At 37.9% G+C, this 26,665-nt stretch overlaps 1 protein-coding gene across 1 annotated transcript in view; it reads left to right on the top strand.

Moving 5' to 3' along the window:
* Nucleotides 1–454: 454 nt before the first annotated feature.
* The window catches only part of GUCY1B1 (guanylate cyclase 1 soluble subunit beta 1), a 46,417-nt gene continuing 20,206 nt past the window's right edge, over nt 455–26,665 (top strand). The window contains exons 1-4 of the mRNA XM_008537731.2: nt 455–782; nt 1,434–1,507; nt 16,742–16,842; nt 18,376–18,494. Of these exons, the coding sequence (XP_008535953.1) occupies nt 780–782; nt 1,434–1,507; nt 16,742–16,842; nt 18,376–18,494 (297 nt within the window). The 5' untranslated portion in view covers nt 455–779. The remainder of the gene's footprint in view (nt 783–1,433; nt 1,508–16,741; nt 16,843–18,375; nt 18,495–26,665) is intronic.

Genomic DNA, 26,665 nt, shown 5'->3' with positions numbered 1-26,665 from the left:
GTGGGATCAGATGTCCCACCAGGATCAAACACAGAACGTCACGGGATCTGGCAGGGACGTTTAGTCATGCGCAGAGCTCGTTTTGACACGACACTCACCCAGCTATACTAATGAACATTTCAGCTGGCTCCTTCAACTAGTCTCATTGACTAAAAGTAAAATGTGTTACGCTAAGTATTATTAGCTTTCAGTTTGCCATAACTGTTGAAGAGACCAAGCCACAAAGGAAATGTTTATCTGCAAGATGACAATAAAACATGAGGATGCTGACCACGAGAGTATATTCCTTTTAAGGCTTGTGCGTTGCAAAATTCGCAAACACGCACACACACCCCTCCTTAGTTTTTGCTACCCCTGAGGACAGAACTGTGGATAAGAATACATTTGGTGGGACCACGACAGCTGCATTCTACCTGGCAGGAACACACGCAAGAGGCGCGGGTGGGGCTTCTCCGTCGCCATTGTTACGGCCTCAAATGAAAGCCTTGTCACCGGGGCGGAGGTGGGAAGGCACTGGAGCGCAGTAGCGTGGAGAGCATCCGAATTCCCTCCTCTGTTGCTGATTGGGCGAAAAACGGGAGGCAGCGGCCAGCCCCTGCAGCTCGACTCGCCATTTGCTGCGGAGAGGTGGCAATCAGGGCGGGCCGAGCTTCTGTGCTCCTTCCACTCTACGCTGCCGCCGCGGTCCTGTTGCGCTGTCGCCGCTACAGCCGCCGCCTGGGTCCCCTCAGCCGTGCTTCTGCGTGGGGGCCGCCTCCCCGGCTCCGGGCGCAGACATCATGGTGAGTGCTTTCGCCGGGTCAGGCTGGCTCTTCTTGTCGCGCCGGGCCTGGCCGCTCCAGGGAACCGGCCGCACGCCCGGAGATTGGCGCGGGGGCCCGGGGAGCGCACCGCGGGGCGCGGGAGCAGCCTGGCTGTTTGCCTGCGTCCGGGGTAGGGGAGGTGGGAGCGTCGGGAGTCGCGGCGGGCGGTGGGTGCCTTTGCTTCCTAGGGGTCCGCCGCGCTGCGCAGCGCCGCGGGTTCCCGAGCTCGGGAAGGGGACGCGCGGCCAAGGCTCGGGGTCTTCCAGGCTCTGCCGGCCTCGCTGGTGCGAGAGGCTGAGCGCGGGCAGCTGGGGAGGCGCCGGGTTCGCATCCCTTCCGCCACGCTTTCCCGGATGCCCAGCCGGCGTCGGAACGGTGACAGGTGAGCAGGGTAAGAAGATGGCATGGTGTGGGGCAGATGGTGACTGAGAGGATCTGCCCTTGATTCGGGCGGGGGTTGCGACCCTCTGATGCCCCTCTGGAGCACCAAGTACCCCGAATAGAGCGGAACCCGGGGGTGAGGTATAAGGTTAAACCAGCGCAGCGGCAGCAGATGCATGAGCTTCGACCTCAAGCCCCTTCCCACCCACAACTGGGTCCTGACGCTCAGATCTCCCCCTGTCCCCGCAGTACGGATTTGTGAATCACGCGCTGGAGCTGCTGGTGATCCGCAATTACGGCCCGGAGGTGTGGGAAGACATCAAGTAAGTGACTGGCTCCTCTAGCTCCCGCCCGGCGCTGGCGCCACCTCGGGGGGTCCGGGGCGGCCCCCGCGCCTCGCTTCGTCCCCCGCTTCCTGCTCGGTCGGTCGCGGGCGCGCATCCTTGGAGCTGCCTCCGCCCGCCGCGGCCGGCTGCAGCTGCGCTCCCACGCTCCGGGGCGCGGACCCGGAGAGGAGGGGCGGCGGGCGGGGCCGGAGCGCGAGAGCCGGGAGAAGGAGCCCCCGGGTCACCGCGGTCTCCAGACCCGGCCGGAGCGTGGGAACGCACTGCCAGCTCCGGGGCGGCTCCCAGGCTCTGCAGGCCGGCGGCTCCCACGCGGAGAGGGGCCGGGGGACCACAAAGGCCTCCGCGACGTTCAAGTTCCCAGAGGCCTTAGAAACAAATGGAAGACCTGGGCTCCTTTGTAATTCACACACCTTGCAGACACATAAAATAGTTAAGCCTTTTCCATATACTAAAACTCACTTGAGACTATTTCTTGAGCCACTGTGAATCAAGTGCATTTATTCATCTGAAATAAAGTGAAATTGGACTGTTTTTCCTTTCATTTTTCCAAACCCTTCCTCCTCCCCCGCTTTCTTTTGGTTTCCCCTGTGGTGAAGGCTGTCACTTGTGGGAGAGCATCTTAGATTCGGTCTAGAGTTGTGAGCCCAGTGCTCTGGATGTGAAGGGGAATACCACAGCCGCCTGCGAGTTTAAGCCTGTTGGAATAATGGGTCATCTCTGCAGGCACATTGAGCATTGCAATTTGAGAAAGTTCTCTATCTTTTCTTCTCTCTTATCCTGGTGAAATTTGCATTTAACTTGTATAGATGACCACAACCAACTAGCTACACCAAACCCAAATATATGGATTTTCTTATTAGAACAACGATCTGTCACATTCAAACAGAGGTAGAGGGAGTGGTTACTGGGAGGGCAGAGGAGAACACGTGGTTATTATTTACTCTCATTTCTTGTACTCACTGATTTCATTTTGTTATATCAAGTAGGTGATACTTTCATGCTATTTTTTACCCAAATACATTGCAATTATTAGCAATCAATTCTAACAGGCCTTATTATGCAGTTACATGATAGTGATTTCTTATAAATATCTGTTTCCATGGAAATGACCAGGGTTAACTATTAAGCTCTAGAATGCAACTTTTCCTTCCCTTGGGTCTGTATCATTGAGCACTGTTTCACGTTACGTAGGCTATTTGTGTTACCCACACGACACACTAATACAAAGAGAAACGTGTGGTTAAATCAGACAAGAATCCAGGCACTAAAGCTTAGTGTGGGATTTGGATTTTTTGTCCATCTTAATACCTTACTAATTTTTGTTTTACTTGCTAGAGTTATAGAGAAGGCAGACATCAAGAGCGAGATTTTAAACAGTGTAACTTAAGTCTAGGATTATTCGTAAGTGGCTGTCTTTGTGAATAAAGCATCATGTGTATCCCCCACATGATATTTTCTCATCCGTAGATGGAAATTCCCAAATTTCCTGGTGGATATGCTATGACAATGAGTATGTTTAGAATTTTGAGAGCACGATAAAAGATGGCTGTTATGGTTGAACAGTCATTATCTATTTTAACCAGATTTAGAATGTATGTCCTACTAATTATCAATTTAGATCATGATGAAAGAGATGAAAAATTATACTTCATGGAGAAATGTATCAGAAATTAAAAAAATTAAATTATCAAGCAATTTGTTGTCTTGGCCATATTTTCCCCAGAGAGGGTCGAATATCTAAAAATAAACAAATTCTGCTGATGTGACAACTTAACTCTGCCAAATCACACTAAGGATATTGTTGCATCCCACTTTGAAAAACAATTTATTAATTTTTAATTAATATCTTTTAATTTATTTCTAAGTTGCTTTGAACAGTATTCTTAATGTGTTCAAGTGCTAACAATTTAAATCATTCGAAACATTTTTTTTTCTGGTAAAATGAAACAAATCATATGGGTCTTTTTCTTATAAAATTACCTCAGGACTGTGTGCCCCTGCAAGGAAAATACTATTAGTTAAACTAGCGTTTGTAATCCAGGTGTTAATTTTGATTCTTTTTTGTCTAAGCATCCCTTTTGGCGGAGCCTATGTAGTTTTGGATACGGCTTAGTATGTGAACTAGAGAACGTTGCTCAGCTTTCTGCATTGAGGGGAGTAAAGCAACCCGTTGGTTTCCAACCCAGTCAGGACCCCAGAGGGATTTCTGTGTGCTCCGCGGAAGAGAGCATCTTTAGCACAGCAGAGAGCTTCCCACTGCCTGGGCTCAGGAGAGGAGAAATTGGAGGAGTTTTTAAAAAATATTCCTTGGAAGATTCTGATCCTTCCTCCCAATCTCATCCTCTACTCCAGGGAAGACCACTTCAGTCAATGGTCCTCAATACTTTTACTTTTAACTTTTTATGAAAAGCTACATATATGAAAAGAAAAATTGTACGTTGTTTCTTTAAGTACTGAAGTCCTCTATCTTCCTTTTTAATCTGTCTAAATTGGTGTTTATAAAATTTTATGTAATACTTTTTTTGTTTAGTAGGAAGTGGCCATCCATCCTTCATGAGAAAGGACGCCAAACATTTAATGACAAATAAAACCTAAGTAACAGATTCCAGACAGAAAATTCTAAGTGGATAAGAGCCAAAAATGCTTCATTGTAAATTCAGTATCCACTTACACTCTCACCAACAATATAACTATTTCGCAAGAGCTTTAAATTCCTCTTTTTAAGAAAAAGAAAAATTTCTAGACCAAGAGTTGGCAGACTTTCTCTTAAAGGGCCAGATAGTAAATATTTTAGGTGCTGCAGGGCAAGAGTGAATATTGAGGATATTATCTAGGTACCTATGTAACTATTAAAATGTAACCATTTAGAAATGTAAAAACCATCTTTGCTCCCGGATCACACAAAAACAGGTGGTGAGCTGGATTGACCCGCCAACTGTAGATTGCGAACCTCTGATCTTGACCATAAATACATGTGCAAACACAAAGGAGACCTCCAAATCTACTTCAAATCTTGTTTTGTTGGATTTCTTTTAATTTTCAGATGGTCCTTCTAGAAACCATGGTTCCTAAGTGAGGAGAAAAATCAATCATCATTTCAGAAAAAACATGAAGTCAGGAAATACATGTTAGAAAGCGTGTAAATATTTGACTTAATCATCTCTGTCATCCTACCATCAGTACTGGCAAAACTAATCATTGCATCAAATTCCTGGGTTCGATTTTAGATTTTCTAACTTCACTGGAACATAAAGATGGATTCGAAAAACAAAACACCGAAGATGATTAAAATTCTATTAAAAACAAACAAACTAAAACACCTTCTGAAAACTAATTATTTTGCCTGGAGTCAAGCAGGTTTAGGAACAAATTAAAAATAGATTTGAAATTCCAAAGGGCTACACAGTGTGTTGATTAATGCTGCTCTCTTGTACTAAAAGATCTGAGATAAACATTTGAATCAAAATTTTGGTGTGAGATTTGAAAGTGATGTGATAACATTCTTAGTTGATAAACATTGGAGTAAATCCCTCTAGAAGAGGGTCAATCATCTCTGAGTGAAGATGACATATATGTTTCCCATGGTTTTATCTGATTTACCTATAGCGGGCAGCATACTTTTTCATTGATTGATTCATTCCTTGTTTCATTCTCTAGTTAGGCTTATTTTTAATGAGCATAGTCTAGTGTTTTGGGCAGCGAGAATAGAAATGTGAGTGCTATACTCCTTGCTTTCAAATATAGTCCAGAGATACAGGATATTTGTCATCTTATTGTTTCTTGATTTTTCTGCCTGTAAAATATGGAAATATTTGACTGTTGGATAGTATATTCTGTTCTTCCAGTTTTGAAATTAATATATCTAGTTGAATTTGCTAATCATGAATTAATCATTATGGTTCATATAAGCAAATGCTTTGCTATAGGCTAGTTATGTGACTTTCCTATTTGCCTAAATTTTCCAAGCCTCAGCTGCATAAGGAAAAAACACCTACCTTATAGGATTGTTGTAATGCATTGAAAAATTTCTGTATAAACTGCCTAACACCGTTCTTAAAATATAATTGCTTAATAAATGGTAGTAGCTATTATTAATTTTACTCCGGAATCAACGGTTTTCAACTTTTTTCTTCGCCAGCTCATCTGAAAGATATGCAGCTCTCCTTTAAATAACAGTAGCTCATTGAAGTCTACATACTACACTAGTGTAAATGTGCCCTCATCACGCTGGGATAACTTCGCTGTCATATTCATGAGGCTCTATAAACAAAGTTCTATAACTTTCTGTACCCATGCTCAAGTAGGTTTTATAATATTAACGATACTTTATATTATAAAAGAGGTTTAAAATTTGCTGAGTCCTTTACTCTGTAATTTCACGTGAGTGCTAAAACATCCATTTGAAATGAGAAAGACTTTCTAGCTCAATTTTTTCCCCGGCTTCATTGGTATATAATTGGCACATAACATTGGGTAAGTTTAAAGTGTGCAATGTGTTGATTAGATACCTTTATAAATTGCAAAATGATTTCTACCGTAGTCTTACCTACCACCTCCATCCTGTCACACGGTTACCCATTCTTTTTTGTGGTAAGAACATTTCAGATCTACTTGCTTAGCAATATTCAAGTATATGATACAGTATTATTACCTATAGTCACCATGCTGTACATTAGATCCCCAAACTTATTAATCTTGTGACTGGTTGTCTGTACCCTTTGAACAATATCTCCCCATTTTCCCCACCCCCCAACCCCTGGTAACCACCACTCTATCCTCTGTTTCTCTGAATTTGTCGTTTTTAGATTCCACATATAAGTGAGCTCAGTGTTTTTTGTGTTTTTTTTTAATGATAAAGCTGAGTTTTCAGAGGTTAAACGAGTGGTCTAGGGAATTATACACAAGAAGCTGAAGCGTCAGAACTCCCACCCTGCTCTTCTGGTGCCAAGTCCACTGCTTCTTTTAAGATAGAATGGGAGCTAAAAAGGAAACTCTATTAATTTTTGTACCTAGAAACTTTCTCAGTACAAATAAACAAGTTAATATACAGATGAAAAATAGGCAAACTAGGTAATTGTTAGGATCAGGAACTTTTTCTGTAGAAAGATCTGCTTGTTGGCCTGAAAGATAAAGGAAGGCACAGTATGTTAGCTAATAAGCTTACTAACATATGAAGTTATTTCTGCAGATGGAACTAAATATCCTGTATAAACTCCTTCACGGACCTACCAGTGAGCTCTTTGCATGGGGTTCTCTTGGGAGCTGGACTATGTCTGATGAGCGGCATGGCCCCTAAGTGATAAGCCAGGTGGTCATAGCCCTGTCTCAGGGTTTTTCTTTAACAATCTGAAGTATCCCCCAGAGATCAAGCGGGGTCTTTGTTTTCCTTACACTCTGCCATCTTCGAGAATTAAAAAAAATCATAGAAGCATATTATTTAATTAGGTGTGTCAGAGAAGGAGCTTTGCACGTTAAAATGAGCAACAGAAGAGAAATCGGAAAATCTGTTTTCTCCCTCTTAACATACTCAGACCTAGTTATGGCAAATGTTAACTAGACATTGGTGCTATTAGCAAGGAACAATGTCCTTTCAACTCTCTTGCCTCTCCCAGAATAAGGGACTCTAGCAAATGTTTCTCTTCAATGTGTTGGAAAGCGATAGTTGTGGCTCAATACTGTGCAGACGTCAACAGGAAAACCCACTTAAAGAAATCTGCATAACTGGCCCAGTTCGGAGGGTGACTCCTTAGAAGATGTGATTACTTACAGCTTTTCTATTGGCTCCTCTGCTTCTTTGTTCATTAAAGAGGAAACAGTCGGGAAAATGGGGTCTTTGTTTAAGTCTAGCAAAAGGGAGTACCTTTTGCTATAGCAGAAGATGTTGAGGTTAAAGAGCTTTCTACTCCAAGCAAAAGGTAAACATTCTGAAGTATTTATTGTATCTCTTTGGTACTATGGCTTTGGTTTTATTGCATATTCTGATCTACTTGCCACTCATTGTTGGATCATGAAATATTAAATTGTTGCTGTATTGAAATTCTTTGTGGTCAATCTTTAAATCACCCAAACGTGGGAACCTTTCAGTCCACATGTCCCACTTGCTGTCAGCACTCCAGCCTCGTGGGCCTGTTTTCATTCCTGAACCATACTGTGCGTTTACACGTGTCAGGATAACGCCTGGGCTTAGGAGGGTCTCCTTTTCTGCACTGTCCCCACCCCCTCCCATAAACATAAATAAGTCTCAGCTTTGAGATAGCCAAACAAATGTCACTTTTTAAGGGAAGACTTCTCTCACCTCCAAAACTGTGCTTTTCCTTCATAGTACATGCAAGCATTTATAATTATGCGTTACTACTATTATTTAATTAATGTCTGCCTTGTCTCACTAGACTTTAGCCTCTACGACTATTGCCTCAGAGAAAACCTCCCTCTTTCTCTCTCCCTTTCTCTCTCTTTCGTGTGTGTGTGTGTGTATATATATATATATGAATTATCTTACACATTTTACTTTCCAGAGAATAGAGCACGTGTGTATTCATCACAGATATTTTTTTTCTGTAACCAGGATTTGTTATGTCAGAATGGTGGCATCTTCAACTACTATTTAATAAAATATAAGCTCTGTTGAAATGGGCATTTGTTGTATCAGCAAAGACAGAAGATTTAGCAATAAATGATGGGATCTCCTTTTGGAAGGGTCAGAGTTCGTACATGGATATAATGGAAGGATCAAGGACACTGCTGTTGGGTTATCAATTTCATATACCAAAAGACAGTTATTTGATTGGATTCAGGACAAGGTGGAATCCTTTAGCAAGTGTCTAAAGGCGGGTGTCTGTGGTGCTGTTTAAAGTCAGTGTCATAGACTACAGATAAATGGTTGCAGTACCGAAATTAAATTTAAAAACCAGATGAGAATGCTCACCATGTCATTCAATTTTGAATGTATATTTAATATATATTATCAACATAGATGTATATTTATATATATTGGACACTTACCTTATGGTTCTGTAGTCACAGTCCTAACTGCTTTATATTCATTGTCTCACCTAATCCTCAGAACCACCGTAGAAAGCAGAGTGGTTCGTTATTCTCATTCTATAAACAAGAGAACTGAGGCTTTAAGACTTTAAGACCCTCCTTCAGACCGCTCAGCTGTTAATCCTCAGAGCAGGGATTTGGACCTGGGTAGGCTTATAATCATCCTATTGTGTGCTTTCCCCCAAAGAGAAGGACCCAGGACTTTCTCCTTTCCAAAGACAAACAATTTAGTGTGGACCTGGCAACGTATTTGTGTGTTAGTACTACCCATTTGTTTGTTTGTTTGTTTGTTTTATTGGAATATTCAAGCACTCATACAGGTGGTTTTGACTATCATGTTTTTAAAGGTGGTTTTATTCACCAACCAGGACATCTACTAAAGAAAAGCAGAGTCTCAGAAATTTTGAGCAACTTATTTATTTTTGGAAGAGTTGTGACTCAGTGTGCTCATGAGGCAAGTTGATGAAGTACACACACAAGGGTCTCAGTGAATTCATTTGTCTGATGAAGCTATTGAAATTGGCTCATAGGAAATGTCTGTGGAAGTGTCTTCAGAATTCCGTCAATTACTAATGAGGCTCTTGTGGCAAGCTGGACACAGCCAGAAAAAAATGCAATGATATATCAAGAGCAATGTTACTTTGCCTCAATCCATGTCAGTCCTGAGAGCATTTGCTGTTGCAGTTTACAGCACTTGGATGAGTGAACGCACTGACTTGAAAGAATTGACCTTTACCACCTGAAAGAGGGTCCAACTAGGAAGCCATGGGCTGCATTTATAGGGCCTGTCTCTCCCCTTGGCAGCTCCCTCAAACTAGAGTCTCTCCTATAGGGATTCAGACTCATTTGGAATCATTGGATTGGGCTATTGAAAATGGACAGACCATTAATGCTTCACAGCTACTCAGAAAAAGGCAATGCAAATTTTTTAATTTTTCAGATATTAGGTATAATTGCCTCTGTTTTATGGTGGGAGATTTTAATTTTAATAATGGTTGAGCACAATTCAGCATTTATGATGTCCTTACAGCTTATTAAAAATGGACTGTTCTTTGGGCGGGCCTGGTGGCATGGTGGTGAAGTTGGCACACTCCACTTCAGTGGCCTGGGGTTAGCAGTTTCAGATCCCGGGTGTGGACCTACACACGGCTTATCAAGCCATGCTGTGGCAGGCATCTCACATTTAAAATAGAGGAAGATGGGAACAGATGTTAGCTCAGGGCTAATCCTCCTCAACAGAAAAAGAAACAAAAGGGCCATCCTGAGACTTATTGTCAATATGACATGTACATACTGTCTTTTAATACACTGTGTGCTGTGAGAATGATTTTTAAAGAATCAGGACCCTTTTGAGCTGTCATTGGTCAGGTTGATTTTTTGATGTATACTGACCTTTCCTGCCTGAAACAAGAACTTATTTTGCGACTCCATTTTCAAGATCCCTGTATTTAGGCTCTCCCATTTCAGAACACCTCTTTTCATATCTCCATGGGAAACTACTTAAAAGCCAGCAGTCCTTGCAGTATACTAAACTTAATTAAAAAAAAATGTATAATTGCAGGAGCCCAGTGTCAGAATAGGATTTCAGGTTTTGTACATTCACATTTTGTAGTTAAGGAATATCTCCTTAAATATGGAGTTAGGAGAAATGCTGCCTGGATATTTCTGACAAATTATATAGCTAGATTTAAAAAAATAAAAAATCCACGCATTTGAAAACACACTATGGACTTTTGCCAATAATATTTGAGTATTTGATTTTTTAGCAGGGAGTTTAGAAACATGTGGGGTAAATATATTTAATTAATTATTTCATTTCTTTTAAAACACGTACATATTTATTGAGCACCTTCTCTGTTCCAGGCACTTGAGTTAGGCACTAGTGATTAAAAAAACACAATACATAAACAAAACCCACAAAATGACAAAATACCACCATAATAAAAATACCTACTACCTTTTTGGGGAGAGGTAATTAGTGTAAATAAATGATGATTTTAAATTCCAACAAATAACCATCTCTAAAAGTAAGTAGGAAATGAATTGCTACTGGGAAAATTCTTCGTGTAGATGTACTTAATATTTAAACACTTATTGTGGCTACAAATATGTAGAATATGGTTATTTCTCATTTTGTCCCCAGATGAGAGTTCGGTCTTTATTTTTTAAAGCTCTTTGGAGAGATAGAACTTGTTTGTTTTTGGCTATTTGAATTAATAAATTCTATCAACTAATTAACACATTAAGTGCATCTTTAGATTAATTATATCGAGGCTGAATAAAAATTCCCAAGACATTGTTGTCATTCCTCTTTCCCTCTTCTTCCACTTGCCATTGCTTCTTCCTCATCTTACCCCTGTCCTTCATCTTTTTTCAACTACTGGACTATTGTCAGTTAGATGTATTGGGCATTAAGTGTCTGAGAAACATATTCTCAGCTCTTGACATAGATTAATTCTGCCATTTAACATGGCTCCAGGTATGTACTGCTGTCACTCGATTTTACAGATGAGGAAACTGAAAAATCAGTAAGTGAACTTGCCCGAGTTTAGTGCAACCACATATGAGATTAACTTAGTTGCTTCTTTTGCACACTGTGTGAGGAAAGACCCCGATTTATGATATGCATGAAACCAAGTGAGTTTCTCTCTGTCAAGGTTTACTTGTGAACCAAAGGATGTGCCTTTTTACCTCATCCCATCTCATGTAGGCCAATTTAAAAATAAACTCTCTCTAAATATGTATACTGTCTGCTGACCTCTTTCATCCAGTAATGCACCATGTACAAAAATTGGATGCTTAACCCAAACACGGTTATTGAGTATTTAAGTAAAGACAACACGAACTACTCCAAGTCATACTATTTGGAAATGGTGAGGACTGTATTCGTTTGGGGTTATCCAAGGGATTTTTAAAATAATAATAATAGGAAGCAACAGAATGTAAAAGCACAAACTCGGATATATGATGGTAGCAATTCTATTGGTTGCCATTTGATAGATGAGCACTATTGAATACATTTTAGTCCAGTTTACCTTTGGCTTCACATGATATTCATTGTCCTCTAAAAATTATTGAAAAAAAGTATGTCCAAAGTCTTTCATTTTGGGAACATTTTAAATTATTTCTCAGAGTAACCCTCTGGTTCTCCTCACATGTAAATTAAATATAATGTAAATAATAGGGAATTAACTTAATTTCTTTGTGTGTAATGCAACAATATAAACAAAGTTGATGCTCAAAAAGTATATTCGGGGAGTGGGCCCCATGGTCGAGTGGTTAAGTTCAGCAGGCTCTGCTTCAGTGGCCTGGGTTTGTGGGTTCAAACCCCAGGCACAGACCTACACACTGCTCATCAGCCATGCTGTGGCAGCGTCCCACATACAAAATAGAGGAAGATTGGCAACAGATGTTAGCTTAGGATGAGTCTTACTCATGAAAAAAATGCATATATATGTGTACATATATATATTCTGAAAGAATGAGCCATTCTAGAAAATTTGATTAGTGTACTTGGTTGAATTTGGATAATTTAAGCATGAAAGAAACTCTACATATAAAGAAAATAAACCTTAAATATTGTTAGAAATATCTATATATCTGATTCATTCTTTTAAGAAAAAAGCTTGAAAGTTATGGGATGACAAAGTGTGAGATAGAGAATTATGAGGTAATATTATCTGAATTATTTAAATTGTTTATGTAATCTGCATATTAGCTTATTACCCAACTTTCCATACGTTTGCTAGTCACCTCTGAGATTTCAGGTAGCCAGTAAAAAAATATCTTCAAAGAAAGAGAGAAGGAAGACTGTCATATTGGAAGGGAGACCATTAAAACTTCCCTCAAAGAATCGTGTCGGATGTACCTGGAAGATATATCTGAGAGTTTGCTCTTATCACATCTCTGCGCTCTCTGCAAGCTAAAACAATTGACAGCATGAAGTCTGAACAAATATAAATTTACCTAGAAGTTAGAAGGAAAATAGTATTGAGAACTGAGAGACACGGAGAAAGGTTTATTTATTACCTTAAAATTTCTACTAGCTCCAATGGTCATATTGACTGAAATTAATTCATTTGGCTATTACTCTTTTTGCACTGTAAATTCTCCTAATAGGTTTAATATATTAAACAAATTTTCAATAAAGTGTTTGTAGTATCTCCAGTTAGCTTTTCCTCTGAAAAGGGAAGAAGATGAAGAATGGGCTACGGAAGGAAGGGAAATGAGTCCAGAAAGATGAGCTCATAGAGATAAATTCTGCCTCTTGAAGTCTTTGCCCAGGTAGATGTTCTCTTCTCCAGGAAGCCCCCATGATCGTTATATTTCAGATTGCATCCTGCTCCTTTCTTCTCCATCCCTGCTCTCATCTCTTTATTCTGATCTACTTTCTTTTGTAGCATTTGTCGCCTTGTAATAGACTATAAAATTTGAGTCTATATTATGTTTATTGCTTATTGCTTGTTTCTGCCATCTAAAATGTAAGCTTTATGAGGGCAGGGATCTTTATCTATTTCATTCATTGATATAATAATAAAATGCTTAGAAAAGTGCCTGGGCGTAATAGGTGCTCAACTATTTATGGAAAAACACTGGGGGGAAAAAAAGAATAGAAGGCGACCCTAAATTCCCCAAAATTTCTAAGATAAATGTAAATAAGGAATCCTAAGTCTTTGGAATAATTCATTGGAATTCAGCGTGAAATTTTAAAGAGAAGTTGGTTATTTCCTTCTCTGTACTACTGTTTGAGTTATGTCTCAGCCTCCTTCCAGGGAGCATGTTGAGCTTATCACTTCAGGAAGTAAAGCTTCAAAGATAAGGGAGCTTATTTTATAAAAACGAGAGAAAGGAAAGAAGGAATGCATTGACTCATGGTGAGGGGACTTCTAGAGAAATGGCCATTCCTCTGTTTTATGCCGTGGGATTGTGTATTCTGTTTGTACCTCATTCACTTAACAGGTATTATGAATTGGTGCGTGTTTCTGAGAAACTGAGTTTATTACAGAAATTTATATCCTTTGATTTATCCTAGTTGGAAGAAAAAGAATAGGGCACCGTGAGAGTGTGAATTAATGTATACTTTATTATATATTTAAAGTTTATTTATATTTAAATAGAATGCCCTAAATCAGAGGCTTCAAAATTCCAACCTGTAGACCAATGCTGTTTCATAAAAAAATATTAGTGGCAAAATGAGAAAAATCCGGCTGTCCATATTCTTCAAATCAACAATTCCATTTCTAAGAATTCTTTCTACTTTTACACAGAAATATAATTATTAGCTACAAAGATATTCATCACAACATTGCATATTCTTTTGAAAAGAATAAAAGCAATCTAAATGTCTACTAACCTTTAATATGTCCATACAATGCAATTTTATGCAGTCAAGGTATAGAAGTATATTTATTGATGTGAAAAGATATCTATCAAATAGTATGTCAAAGAAGGAGGTTTGAAAGCAATATGATGTGGTATGTGTTATCTATGTAAGAATATCCGAGCGTAAACAACTTGAATATACTATTAGCAGTGGTTATCTCAAAGAGTGGAGAAGTTTTTTTAAGTTTTTCCTTTCCTATGTTTTATATTTTTATGCAATTGGAAATTAGAATTAATAAGATATATAATAGCGTTTATCAAAATATGTCAGTGTTTGTACATCATATCTTCATAATTTTGAGATATTTCACTGACTTCTGGTATTAAAAAGACAAGGTTTTGAACATGTATTTCTTTCAATTAATCGCTGTGCATGTGCAGCAGAAGGGAGCAGAATTTGACGTCTTCTGTATGACTCTTTAATTTTTTGAATATGTAGATATGAAAAGCACTGTGGTCATTAGTAATATATATAATGCTTCAACAGCTTAGAACATACTCTTGCACACTTTATCTCTTTAGAGTTGTGGAAGATGGGTTATATTATTCCTCATTTTAGAAAAGAGCGATTTTAATGCTTATGTGCTTTATGTGATTTGTCCAAGTTCATACAGCTAGTAAATTCTGGCCTCTGAAATTCAGTTCTCCATGCTTACTAAAGTCATGTTCTTTTTTTTCACGTGCATTGTTATGCATAACTGCAGGCAAATAAATAGTATGCTCTGAAGAACATAGGGTATTTTTAAGGATATCTCCATGCCACCGGGACCTAAGACATGCCACCATTTGGCATTTTTCCCTTGAGCAGACACTGGTGTTATAGCCACGAGCAGCAGCTGTGATAGCACAGCTTCAGTGGGAGAGAAAGAGGTTGTGGCCTGCATTGGCAGTATTTAAGGAACTATTCAAGCTACTGTGTTGAAAGTGCACCTAATTACAGTGCCTAGTTTCTCTTGTATTCTCCTGGCAGCATACGGGGATTGAGATGAATTAGATCGAGAGTCAGAGATGGATATCCAAGCTCCAAGTGTTTTTGTGAATTTAACATTGGAAAAGATACCTGGGAACTTGTCACTTCTCTTCTGCCGCTGGCACTATTTTGCATTTCCCCTCCCCTTTGGACACTTGTTTGAGAAAGATAATCCAAATCCTATCAAAATAAATATATTCAAACAATCATGACAACTCTTAAAAATGATATCTATGGGGCCAGCCCAGTGGCAGAGCAGTTAAGTTCGCACCCTCCATTTTGGCAGCCCCGGGTTCACCGGTTCGGATCCAGGGCACAGATGTGCACACCACTTAGCAAGCCATGTTGTGGTAGGCGTTTCACATATAAAGTAGAGGAAGATGGGCACAGATGTTAGCTCAGGGCCAATCTTGCTCAACAAAAAGAGGAGGGTTGGTGGCGGATGTTAGCTCAAGGCTAATTTTCCTCAAAAACAAAATTAAATTAAATTAATTTAAAAAAGCCCAATAACTATAATTTCCTTTCATTAATCATGTGTATATTTTGAGCTACTGCATTTAATAAGCTAAGGATATGTTAGAAGATTTTATCAGTCCACGTGGAACCTCAAACTTAACATGTTTAAAACACAGGTCTTGATTTTACTCCCCAGGCCACCTCCAGCAGTCTTTCCCAGTTCAGCTACTGATGACAGCATCCTTCCAGTTGCTCAGGCCAAAACCTCAGTGCCATCCTGTGTCCTTTCCTTCTCTCACATCCTGTATCCAGTCCGTCAGCAAATCATGTTGAATTTGCCTTCAGAATATGTCTGGATTTGGACCACTTCTCGCTCCCTCCACTCCTTCCGCTCTGAATCAAGTCACCAGCATTCTCACCTGAATGGTGGCAGTAGCCTTCTCACTGGTCCCCTTGCTCTGTCCTAGTCCCTTTTGGTCCATTCTCAATGCAGCAGCAGGATTGATCCCTTTAACCTAGTCAGTTCGTCTCACTGCTCATATCACAGTGCCCAAACCATCCATCTCTTACAAGTAAATGCCAAGGTCACCCCAGTGTCCACCCAGGCCCCTTGTTACCTCTCTGATCCATTCTCTTACAGCTACTCTGACCCTATGTCTGTTCCAGCGACACTGGCCTCTGCTGTTCCTCTAACTCCCCCAGGCCGCTTCCAACTAGCCCTTTGCGTATGCTCTTCCCTCTGCTCAGAACACACTTCCCCAGATTACCCCTGGCTCCTTCCCAGAGCTCCTTCAGACTTTGCTGAATTGCCAGCTTCTCAATGAAGCTTCCTGGCTGTTGGGCTGTAGCTCGGACTCCGCCTTCTCTGCGTTATTTTCCTCCAAACTACTTACCATTATATATGCTACTTATTAATTTTATACCTCGTCTGTCTCACCTTCTAGAATACATATGTTCCAAGAGGTCAGGTATCTTTGTTTATTTTGCTAAACGCTGTATCCCTAATGCCTGTAACAATGCCTGGCACATATAAAGATTCAACAAACATTTGCTGACTATATTAAACCAAAACTTATTTCTTAATTATGTTTAATATCAGGTATTGTATTGGGCATTAGAGTACTATATAAACATTAGTCTTGCTAAAATACATATGTTATTTTAATTTGAGGAGGGAGAGGTGAAATGATTTCTTCTCAATCACTAAATGTTTAGGGACATGACATTGATTTCAGTGAATTCGCCAAAAGCAAATTTTACTACAGATATAAAACCATTGTTTACACAGTCATTGTAGCTGTAGTAGCTATTTTATCTCAGTTTTTTTCCCTTGTCTCTCTCTCATTTTTGTTTTCCAGAAAAGAGGCACAGTTAGATGAAGAAGGACAGTTTCTTGTCAGAATAATCTATGATGATTCTAAAACTTATGATTTGGTTGCTGCTGCAAGCAAAGTGCTCAGTAAGTTGAAAGTGACTTTCGTTCTTTGGCTAAGTTACACATAGAAGCCCAAAGGAATGCGTGGTCCGGGATCACGTTGAATAGTTGTACGGGTTGTACACTGCACAATCCTGGTGGGGAGGAGCTTCACATCTAATGTTACGCTCAGGCTACCCTGAGTGCTATTTTTTCTTTTAAAGCTCTTTAGAGAAAGGAGGAGCTCTCTGCCCCTCCCCACAAAAAGTCATGTGTGGGGATGGAAAAAAATTGTTGATACTTAATATAATAATAACTTCAGTTACAGTATCAACAATGCAGTAATTACAAAAGTATAGTGTGCAGAAAATGTTATTCTCAAATCTCTTTTGCAATCGTAAGTTTTGTTAGCTATTGGTCAAAGAAAAAGGAAACTGAGATCCACATCAGACAAAGCTCATGCACAGAAGGCAAAGTTCAAAAGAAAACTTCATGGAAAAAAGTTTTTCTCAAAGTCGTATCCATTATTCTCATAGTGCCTAATTTATAACTAGGCTACAGTGTGAATGGACTAGAAAGAAGCTTTTCAGCTTTGCCAAATATGACTAGAATAGCAAATACTATCTATTGTGAAATACAAGAATTACATAAAAAGAATGGTAAATTTTTAATAATAAGAAAAATATCCAGCCTCATTAGTAGTCAAAATTGAAACAAATATTAAATAATTTTTTTCATATCAATTTTTTTCATATCAATTTGGCAATTAAAAAATTAAGTATCTAGTGTGGTCAAGGGAAGAGTTAAAGGGGAAATCATATACACTTTTAATCTGATGGGAAATCCAGACAACTTTTCTGGAAAATAATTTTGCATCATCAAAGTCTTTTAAAAAGATGTTCAAATCGTTTGGGAAGTTTTTATAAAGAAATTATTAGATTTATTTGCATTAAGATTTATGTATGTTTTCATTTGGAGTTACTTATTTTATCAAAAATTGGAACAGCCTGCATTTTTAATTTCAATAAATAAATTATTGCATCCCTATGTTGAATAAGATGGGGAATAAAATTGATATTGCAGAAAAAATTTAAAAATGTTAGGACATATTAATCATTGGATATTAAGAAAAATGGACATTGGATATATACTATATACAACAAACTTATTAATTATATATATTTAGATAAAGAAAAACTATTTGCACCAAAATATTGTCAAATGCATTCTTGCTAATTTTCAAGATCTTTCCTTATTTTTCAGAAAAAATAAGTAATAGATTAAATATGTTTTCAAAAAGCTCATAATTAATTAAGTAGTTTCTCATGGAACCTGAGAAACTGCTTTGCTTCTAAGTACAAATTTACACTGTTAACTTGTTAATATGTTGTGTTCTCTGATTTCATTGTATTGTCCGAACCAGAATTTTTTCACATGATCTATGTTCGCGCTGCACAGAAGTTGAGGATGTTTAAAATTCTTTTATTATGCACTTTTCTTCATTCTTCCCGTTAACAATCTTCCAGCTCTAATACGTTTTGTTTTTGTTGTTGTTGTTCTCTCAAATCTATGAAATAGATCTCAATGCTGGAGAAATCCTCCAAATGTTTGGGAAGATGTTTTTTGTCTTTTGTCAAGAATCTGGTTATGATACCATCTTGCGCGTGCTGGGATCTAACGTCAGAGAATTTCTCCAGGTAAGCGAATGGAGCTGCTGCAGTTAAAAGCTGCGAGCGTGGGATTCTTAAACATGAGGTCTGGACAAGTGTCTTGCTGCCGAAATGGAATCATGGTAACTTTTTTCTAATTCACATCAAGTAATAGATATGAGATGGTCTTGAATACATTTTAGCATTTTTGCTTCATGTTTTCCCCTTAACTTTTGGTTGCTAACACTGAATATGCAAGTTGTAAATTAATGTTGTCTGAAAAACTCAGCATAGCCTGTTGTGATCTGTTCACCTGCCTTTGGCTAGTAGTTGTCCTTTTGTGTTTTAGATCCACACCATTGTCTCACTTTCTATTTGTAAGGTATTCCTAGTTTGTATAGCGTAATTAAATAGTATATCGGAATCTGTGACGTTCTACCCGGAGCTTGTTGTTGAGGAGAAAGCCTCATGGCTTTCAGGTGCTCTGCCACCAAAACAAATTTGAGAACTATTGCTCCAAGTTACATATTAATTAACCTACTATAGAAAGGAAAATAGGGGACCTTCCAAAGTCAGGGTCAAGTGAAGTAAAAGATAAATAATGTCGCCAAAGGCTTTTGTCTTCTATTCTTGTTTAAATTACCTTAAAAGTTTTTCCTAGTAAATTACACATTAGATGAGAGACTATTTTGGGGTTGACTGTCCTATTTTAAGCGCTAGGATTTGAGAGACCCTGCTTTTGAAATGTGTTAACATTGAAAATTATGTGGTTGTTTGTAAAGGATATTTCTAAACTGGCTGCTGAAAGCAGCCAGATCTTGCTGGAAAATGATGTCAGTGCAATACTAGCTGAACTGGAGCCCAGTTCTGAGGGAATGTAAACTACTTTGAATCCAGCTGCGTTATTGATTTAACAGCCAAAATAAGAACTTTAGTGTTTAATCAAAATGTCTGTTGTTTACATAGTGACATTTTTCTTATAAACTTAAAACAGCATTAAATCAAGATGGAAACTGGTTTGCAGTTCCCTGCCGTGGATTTACCAAACTACTGGGGACCAAAAAACCTGCCACTTCCAGAAGAAATAGCTGCCAGGAGATATTTAAATTAAACTTTAACAGGCTGTGTTTCAGTGAATTATTTTAAATGGATTAAAGTTTGATATTTAAGAGTATTTTGGGATTTTGGATTTTTTTAGTACATATTCCATTTTTAATACTTTGGTTGACTCCTGTCACCTTATCAGCAAAGTTTCAACTTGCAGTTTCTCTGTCTTAATTTTTACTTTCTCTCTCAATGGCTACCTGTACATGAGGAAACAGATATTCAAATGGATTTACAAATTGCTTTTTTAGTTTTTAACCTTTACTCATTGTGACCATCTCAATGGCACGGTAAGAGAGCAGCAGTTTCTGGTGTGTTTCTCTGTGTTCTAGAAATGCCTTATCCGGTAGGGTGGCCATTAGCCACATGTGGCTGCTAAGCATTTGAAACACGATGTGCTATGTGCAAAATACACACCAAATTTCAAAGACAGTAAAAAAGAATGCCAAATAGCTCATAAATATTTTACATTAGTCAGGTGTTGAAATTACAATACTTTGGATATATTGAGTTATATAAAATATGTCATTAACATTAATTTCACCTGTATTTTTTTCCTTTTTTTAACATGGCTACTAGAAAATTTAACATTACATATGTGACTAGTATTTGTGACTTGCTTTAGTGGCTTTTATTGCCTTTCATTTCCATTAGGGCATCATTATTTTAAATAGTTCTAAGACTTTTTTCCTCAAAATCAATAGGCAGCTTTAGTTAATACATTTTTAAATTGTATACTGTTTTATTTTATTTTTCTCTCAGTGGGAGTATGAATAATGAAGAAAGTAGAAAGTTATACTAGTATAAAGTTTTCATCAATATTGTACATTTTTGACCTAATTCTTTTTTTTCCTGGTTTTGAAATTGCGTATATTAACAACAAATTGAATGCATTAAAATACTGTTTTTTAAAAAGTAGATATTTATGTTATTATTAGGCTAATTACATAGAAATTAAATGGACTTGTTTCTGTATAAGTGATTGTAAAATAAAACAACTGATTTTCATAAATTGTTTTAAGATCCTAGCTCACATATAGAACTTGCTATTTGTCATTAGGTAAATTAATAGAAATCTTTATAGTAGACTTCAGCCCTTCACTAAAGAGTAAGATAAACTAGGCCTGGTTTTAAAGAGAGTCTAAAGACTTTTCTTTCTCTTTCACCCGCTGATTTTAACCAGTCACCAAATCCTTACAGTCTGTTTCCTAAATACTGAATTTTGAGAATTCTGCCGCTTTTCTTCATTTCCCCTTCTCTTCCATGGGACAGTTTGCCATTATCTAGAGATTGGATGGTTTCCCTCCCTCTCCCCATGACCCCTCCAGTCTCTTCTCTACTCTATGACCCTAGTGATTTTTCTGAAATGCAAATATATTTCATCATATCATTTCTTGTTTAAACCCGCCAGTGATTCCCCATTGTTCACTGGAAAATGTCAAAAATAATTTAAAAGATTGAAACTATTTACCTCCCCTATCCATCCTTCCTTTTCCTCTCTCCGAGCCCAGCCACGCAGAGCTTCTTTGAGAACCTTTTTTCTTTTGATCTTGCTCTTCTATCCTCTGAGTCTTGGCACCTGCTCTTCCCTTTGTCCAGAGCACTGTTTTTGATCCTTTCACCTGGGTAAATCTTATGTATCCTGCTGGTCAAGTTACTTCTTCCAGAAACACTCCACTTCTCTTTCCCATCTCTACCCTATCTGAGTCAGGGTAATTGGCAATTCTCATGTTTTCAGAGTGCAGTCTATTTTTCCAGCCACAGTTGTTCTCACACTATATTATCATTTCTGGTTTGTCAGGCTGGAATGTAAACTTCATGAGACCAGAGACCGTGTATAATCTCTTAATGATGGTATCTCCCCTGGTACAATCTGTATATCTGGGAATGAATGAATATATATATACGTGTTTGTTTTTAAATGAAGATTTGTTGCTTGTACAAACAACAGATAACCCAAAAGCTCAAGATTAATTCTTTTATTAAGGATAACAAAAACTCATTTTGAGTAAGACTATATAACTATTTAGATGAATCATGGGTGGAAATATAGGAGAATAGACAGACACACACTAGACCAATTTCCTTTTCCTGTGGACATGGAAAATTACTGTTTATTAAGTAATTTACAAGTTATATTACTTGTATTTGTTGAAACCATTTAAATGTTCATCCTAATATTTCCAGTTGAAACTCTCAGGCTGAAATAAAATATTTGCTGAAATCAACATGAGAAACTACTGATAGAATTAGTTAATTTTGAATTATATGGCCCAGGCTATTTTATTGAGATAATACCTCTGTTCTTTTACAGAAATTTTTTATTCAAGGACAAACTGTATAGCTACAGCTACTATCTGTAGTTTAGTTCCAGAAAAATAATTGTTTTTCAAATGGATTTTTTCATTTCCTTTGATAAGTCAATTTAAACAATTTAACAGTTTAAACTGCTTACATAGTGGAAAGCCCCTCCTTGAAAGGTTTGCTACAAATATCAAATTCATGACCTTGCTTGTCCAATCTCTCTTTGTGCTTCTAAATTCAATTTTAAAAATTTTGCATTGGTCTTATTTTTAATCTACCTCAAGACCTCAACAAAAAATAGCTAAAAACCCTAAATGGAAAAAGTAATAAAATATAGGAAATATTTTTAGAGGAAGCTTTTTAGAAACACCACTACTTTTTGCTAGACATTACATAGTTTGGAATTGATTTTTCTTAATCTCTTGTAAAACCATCAATTTGTGGACTATTGATAAAGGTAGATAACCTTTGGAATTTATTATTATCCTTTGGTTGATTTAGTAAGTGAAAACATGATTTATCAGAAACATAAAGAAAAATAGAAAGATATTTTTATTTTGATTTTTGGATTTTATACATTTTACCTGGATATATTGTCTTAAAGATAAGACTATATTTCAACAGGAATTTTTTTCTCTATTCTACCACTTTCTTTTTCTCAATTAAGAATAAAACATGTGGCTCTATACGGCTGCTATAGTAAATTTCTATCTGAAGTTTCTAGTGTGTGGATTAAAACACCGCAGAGAACATAGAGGATTTGAAAGCTCCATGAGAAAACAGCCACTAGGAATGTCCAATTTAATGGTATTTCCACCTTAATACGTGCTCATCTCTACTTTCCAATGTCCTATTGCATTATTGCAAATTGTATTTTCCCCAAATCGGTGCACTAATATCTCCCATCTCATGTATTCTTTTGCCATATGGTTCTGCCTCGCCCCATTCAAGAGGTAGAATTCCCCTTCCCTTGAATCTGGGTCAGCTTTAGTGATTATTTGACCAGTGAAATGTAGTAGAAGAAACATTTTGAAACGCCCTAGGCTGTTTCAAAAGAACCCTTGAATTTTCCACCTGAGTATTTTGGAACAGTTGCTCTTGGGATGCTCCCTCTTGGAACCCAGACACATGAAAGGAGAAGCCCAGGAAACATGGAGAGGCCATGTGTCTGCTCTCAGACAGCAGGGCTAGCTGGGTTCCCAGCAAAGAGCCAGCAACAACTTCCAGCCATTTGAGTGATCCATCTTGGAAAACTAGCATAGTAGAGCATTATGATGACTCCATCCCCAACTTCCATCGGACTCCAACCCAAGAACTTCTGAGTCCAGGCAACACACAGAGTCGGGAGATAATAATAAATTATTGTTTCCAGCCAGTATGTTTTGGGGTGCTTTGATATGCAGTGATAGATAATTAGAAGAGCATTCTGTGTATTGTTTTTCTCGTTATTTTTTTATGTCTGTATTAGTATGTTTGTGTGCAATCGTACACATTCACAGATGAGGCAGGAGCTTTGATTAGGCCGTATTTCATAAGATAAGATAATAAATGGCCTCTGGGAATGGAACCCAAGTCAGTCACAGCAGAGCTACCAATCATTTTCAGTGGTATTACATTACTTTTATGTTATGTGCTCTTTACCTCTGCAATACTTTTACAGAGGTAAAATGAAGTTAAAATGAGTGTCGAAGGCTGCCACATTGACTATTGAGGAAAAAAATGAGCAAATATGCAATCTTAGAGACCAGTCAGGATTTAAATTATGAACTTGTTTAGATATGCATAGGAATCCCAGTTGAATAATCAAACAAATGTTCTGTCATAGTTTGCTGGAAACACCAGCTCCTTCAGCTAATTTTGGTGTGACAGTAGTTTCACTCATTCACTCCGTTTATATATGTGGGAGTTCCTCTAGCAGTGTCTCTGTTAGGGTCTGCAATGGGATTTCATTCAATTCATCTCGGCTCCAGGTTTTGGCTTCTAAAACACAACATTGCGATTTGGCCAACCCACCAGGAGCAATCTGGGATTGATGACCGATCTAAAATTCTTAAATGTTTGTGCAAAGTGTTATTTGAGAAATATGAGGATTTTCCTGAACAGCTGTGAAATTCTAATACTTCCCTAAATTATTTATAATATTTCTTAGGAAAAAATGCACCATCCACTTTATTTTTAACTTTGAATTTCAAAAGGAACTGTTTTCTCAACATCCAAAATGCCAATTTCTCTAACATGCAATTTTAAAATTGACTAGTGAGGACTTTTAAAGGATGATAAGCATTTTAGAATTGTAAGACTGTTTTCTCTTTGATTAACTCGTATATATTTTCACAGTTTTACAAAATATTGATTGTCAAATGTGGTATTATATAAGAGGGATTTTTTTAACATGAGTTTAAAAGCAGTAGAATAAATGAAATATTTTACACAAGCCATTCTGTGGCTATTTGCCTTTTTTTCTTTAATTAGAACACTTCTCTTGAGAGGATAGTAATGATAACTATACATCATTTAAAAAATATTATCATTTAAATCATTTTAGTGACTGGTACAATTTCTTTTTATATAGGGCCTTACATTATTTCTTTTAAAAAAAAGATTCTCTGTATCTTTCCAACTGGAAGGTTATTTCTTGAGGTGCAACTCCAAGAAGAAAAGGCAGGAAAAATATCATTAAAGCATTAACTTCTTATGTGCTTTCATTTCATGCCACTTACACCCTGACCTTGGTGCTTCCTATTATATGGGGTTGGGGTTTTCTACTTTATTTAGGTCTTGCTTGTTTCAATTTTTCATGTTCAAATTCTAAAATGACTTCTTTCTTATAAAACTTAAAATGTTTTTCGATTACGTGACTCCTATAAATAAATGTTGGTGTTGGTCTTGTTTTTCAGAAGTGTGAGGAATAAAACAAAAGGAAATGCTGGGTCTCATCCTCTTTCCTTACAAAAAGAGAGATTTGGGGCTGGCCCCGTGGCCGAGTGGTTAAGTTCACGCGCTCTGCTGCGGGGGCCCAGGGTTTCGCTGGTTCGGATCCTGGGCGCGGACATGGCACCACTCGTCAGGCCATGTTGAGGCAGCGTCCCACATGCCACAACTAGAAGGACCTGCAACTAAGATATACAACTATGTACCGGGGGGATTTGGGGAGATAAAGCAGAAAAAAAAAAAAAGATTGGCCACAGTTGTTAGCTCAGGTGCCAATCTTTAAAAAAAAAAAGAGAGAGAAAGAGATTTGCAATGACTGATGATTAACATTTCTTCCAGATCTAACTTCAGCGATGTTCTCGAACAACACAGACAACTCTCTTCTCCCTGTCCATTAGGATAAGGATTCTTGAAGACTGAAAAATCTCTCTCTCTCAAAACTTTCAAGGCAAGGTCTTCCTCCACTCATTTGTGTGGATCATTTGAGAATTTTTAATTAGATGCCCTGGAAGCAGGGAAATGAGGTAGTTAATTCCTGCAAACTTTGCCTCTGTGGTTGCCAGAGCTTATTGTTGCCGCACATAGTACCAAGAGGAAATTTATATTTATTTTGAAACTTTCCAAGATCTTTATAAATATGAAACTTCAAAGTATTTCTCACAGGAATAATAAATTCTCTTTTATTTCCTAAATCTGTGAAGTGTACTAAATCTAGGACTCCAGTACGGTCTCCCAGGATGCCAGCACAAAATTTTTTTTCTGTAAATGATAGGTGTGAAGGGGATAAGATGAACTGGGTAGCGGAATTCCAGAGAAAAAGTACATTCATTTTGGTTGTAGAAAATGCAGTGAAATGGTAACAGAACATTAAGAAATACGATGAAGGCCTCAGACTAGCCTTTGGCATCTTGAGGCAAAAATAGATGGATGGACCTGCTCTCTGTCCTGTTCTGTTTTCTAATTTCACAAAGCTAAGGAGAATGAAGTGAAAGCATATTTGAAGTTTGCTTTTTTTATCCCCCTAGGAATCTACTTGTGCTGAATATATGTCTTTACATTTTTTTCGTGTCTCTTCTATGTATATGCTTCTTTGTAATTGGCCACTCAGCTCTTTTCTTTACATACCTGCTTCCATGGGTATATTTAGAAATAAAACAATACCAGTTTTAACATGAAACTCGTTGTCCAGAATGCATTGCTACAGCCACGCAGATGAATAATTAGCTTTGTATAGATAATGTTATAAAATGCAAACTAGATTTTCCCTTGCTGTTTTGAAATCTTTTTTATGGCCTTTGAGGTTGCTGCAAATAATTATGGTTTAACTACGAAGAAGGCACGTTTTCTGCAGTACAAATGTATTCAAATGAAAATAATTTAATTTTTAATCATGAGCTCCATTTCTCATAATAGACGGGCTGTGGTAATCACTTTAATTTTGAGAGAATGAAACCAAGTAAGGAAAGCTGTAACTAAAGAAATCCCAAGAGTATTTTGTTATGTTAGATACTATCTAAAGAAAATCAATATTACAGTAAGTCGTGTTAAATCTTTTATGCTCCAAGAAAGCACTTTACTTGTCCATTTAATTAATAGTAGACTCAATAAAACAGTGAATCTCTGGAGAGTTGGTTACCACAAAGACTTAAAAGATGAACATTCTGACGTCCCATGTTTTGGTTTCCCGCTTGCTTTGAAGTGATACATTTAAGCAATATTTTATTATCAATATTAATACCATAGTATTATCAATATCTTTAAGTTAAAATGGCTCTGCATTTAGGGTGTAGTGCGTATCTTTGTGTGACTCATGGAGTAGTGGTCTTGGGCCATCCTCGCCAGTCTCTGGCCTTCATGCACATCAATGGTGCGGCTAATGT

The sequence above is a fragment of the Equus przewalskii genome, chromosome 2 (assembly GCF_037783145.1).
Source record: "Equus przewalskii isolate Varuska chromosome 2, EquPr2, whole genome shotgun sequence".
NCBI lineage: Eukaryota > Metazoa > Chordata > Mammalia > Perissodactyla > Equidae > Equus > Equus przewalskii.
The sequence above is the reverse complement of the archived record's forward strand: the minus strand, read 5'-3'. Positions and strand labels throughout refer to the sequence as shown.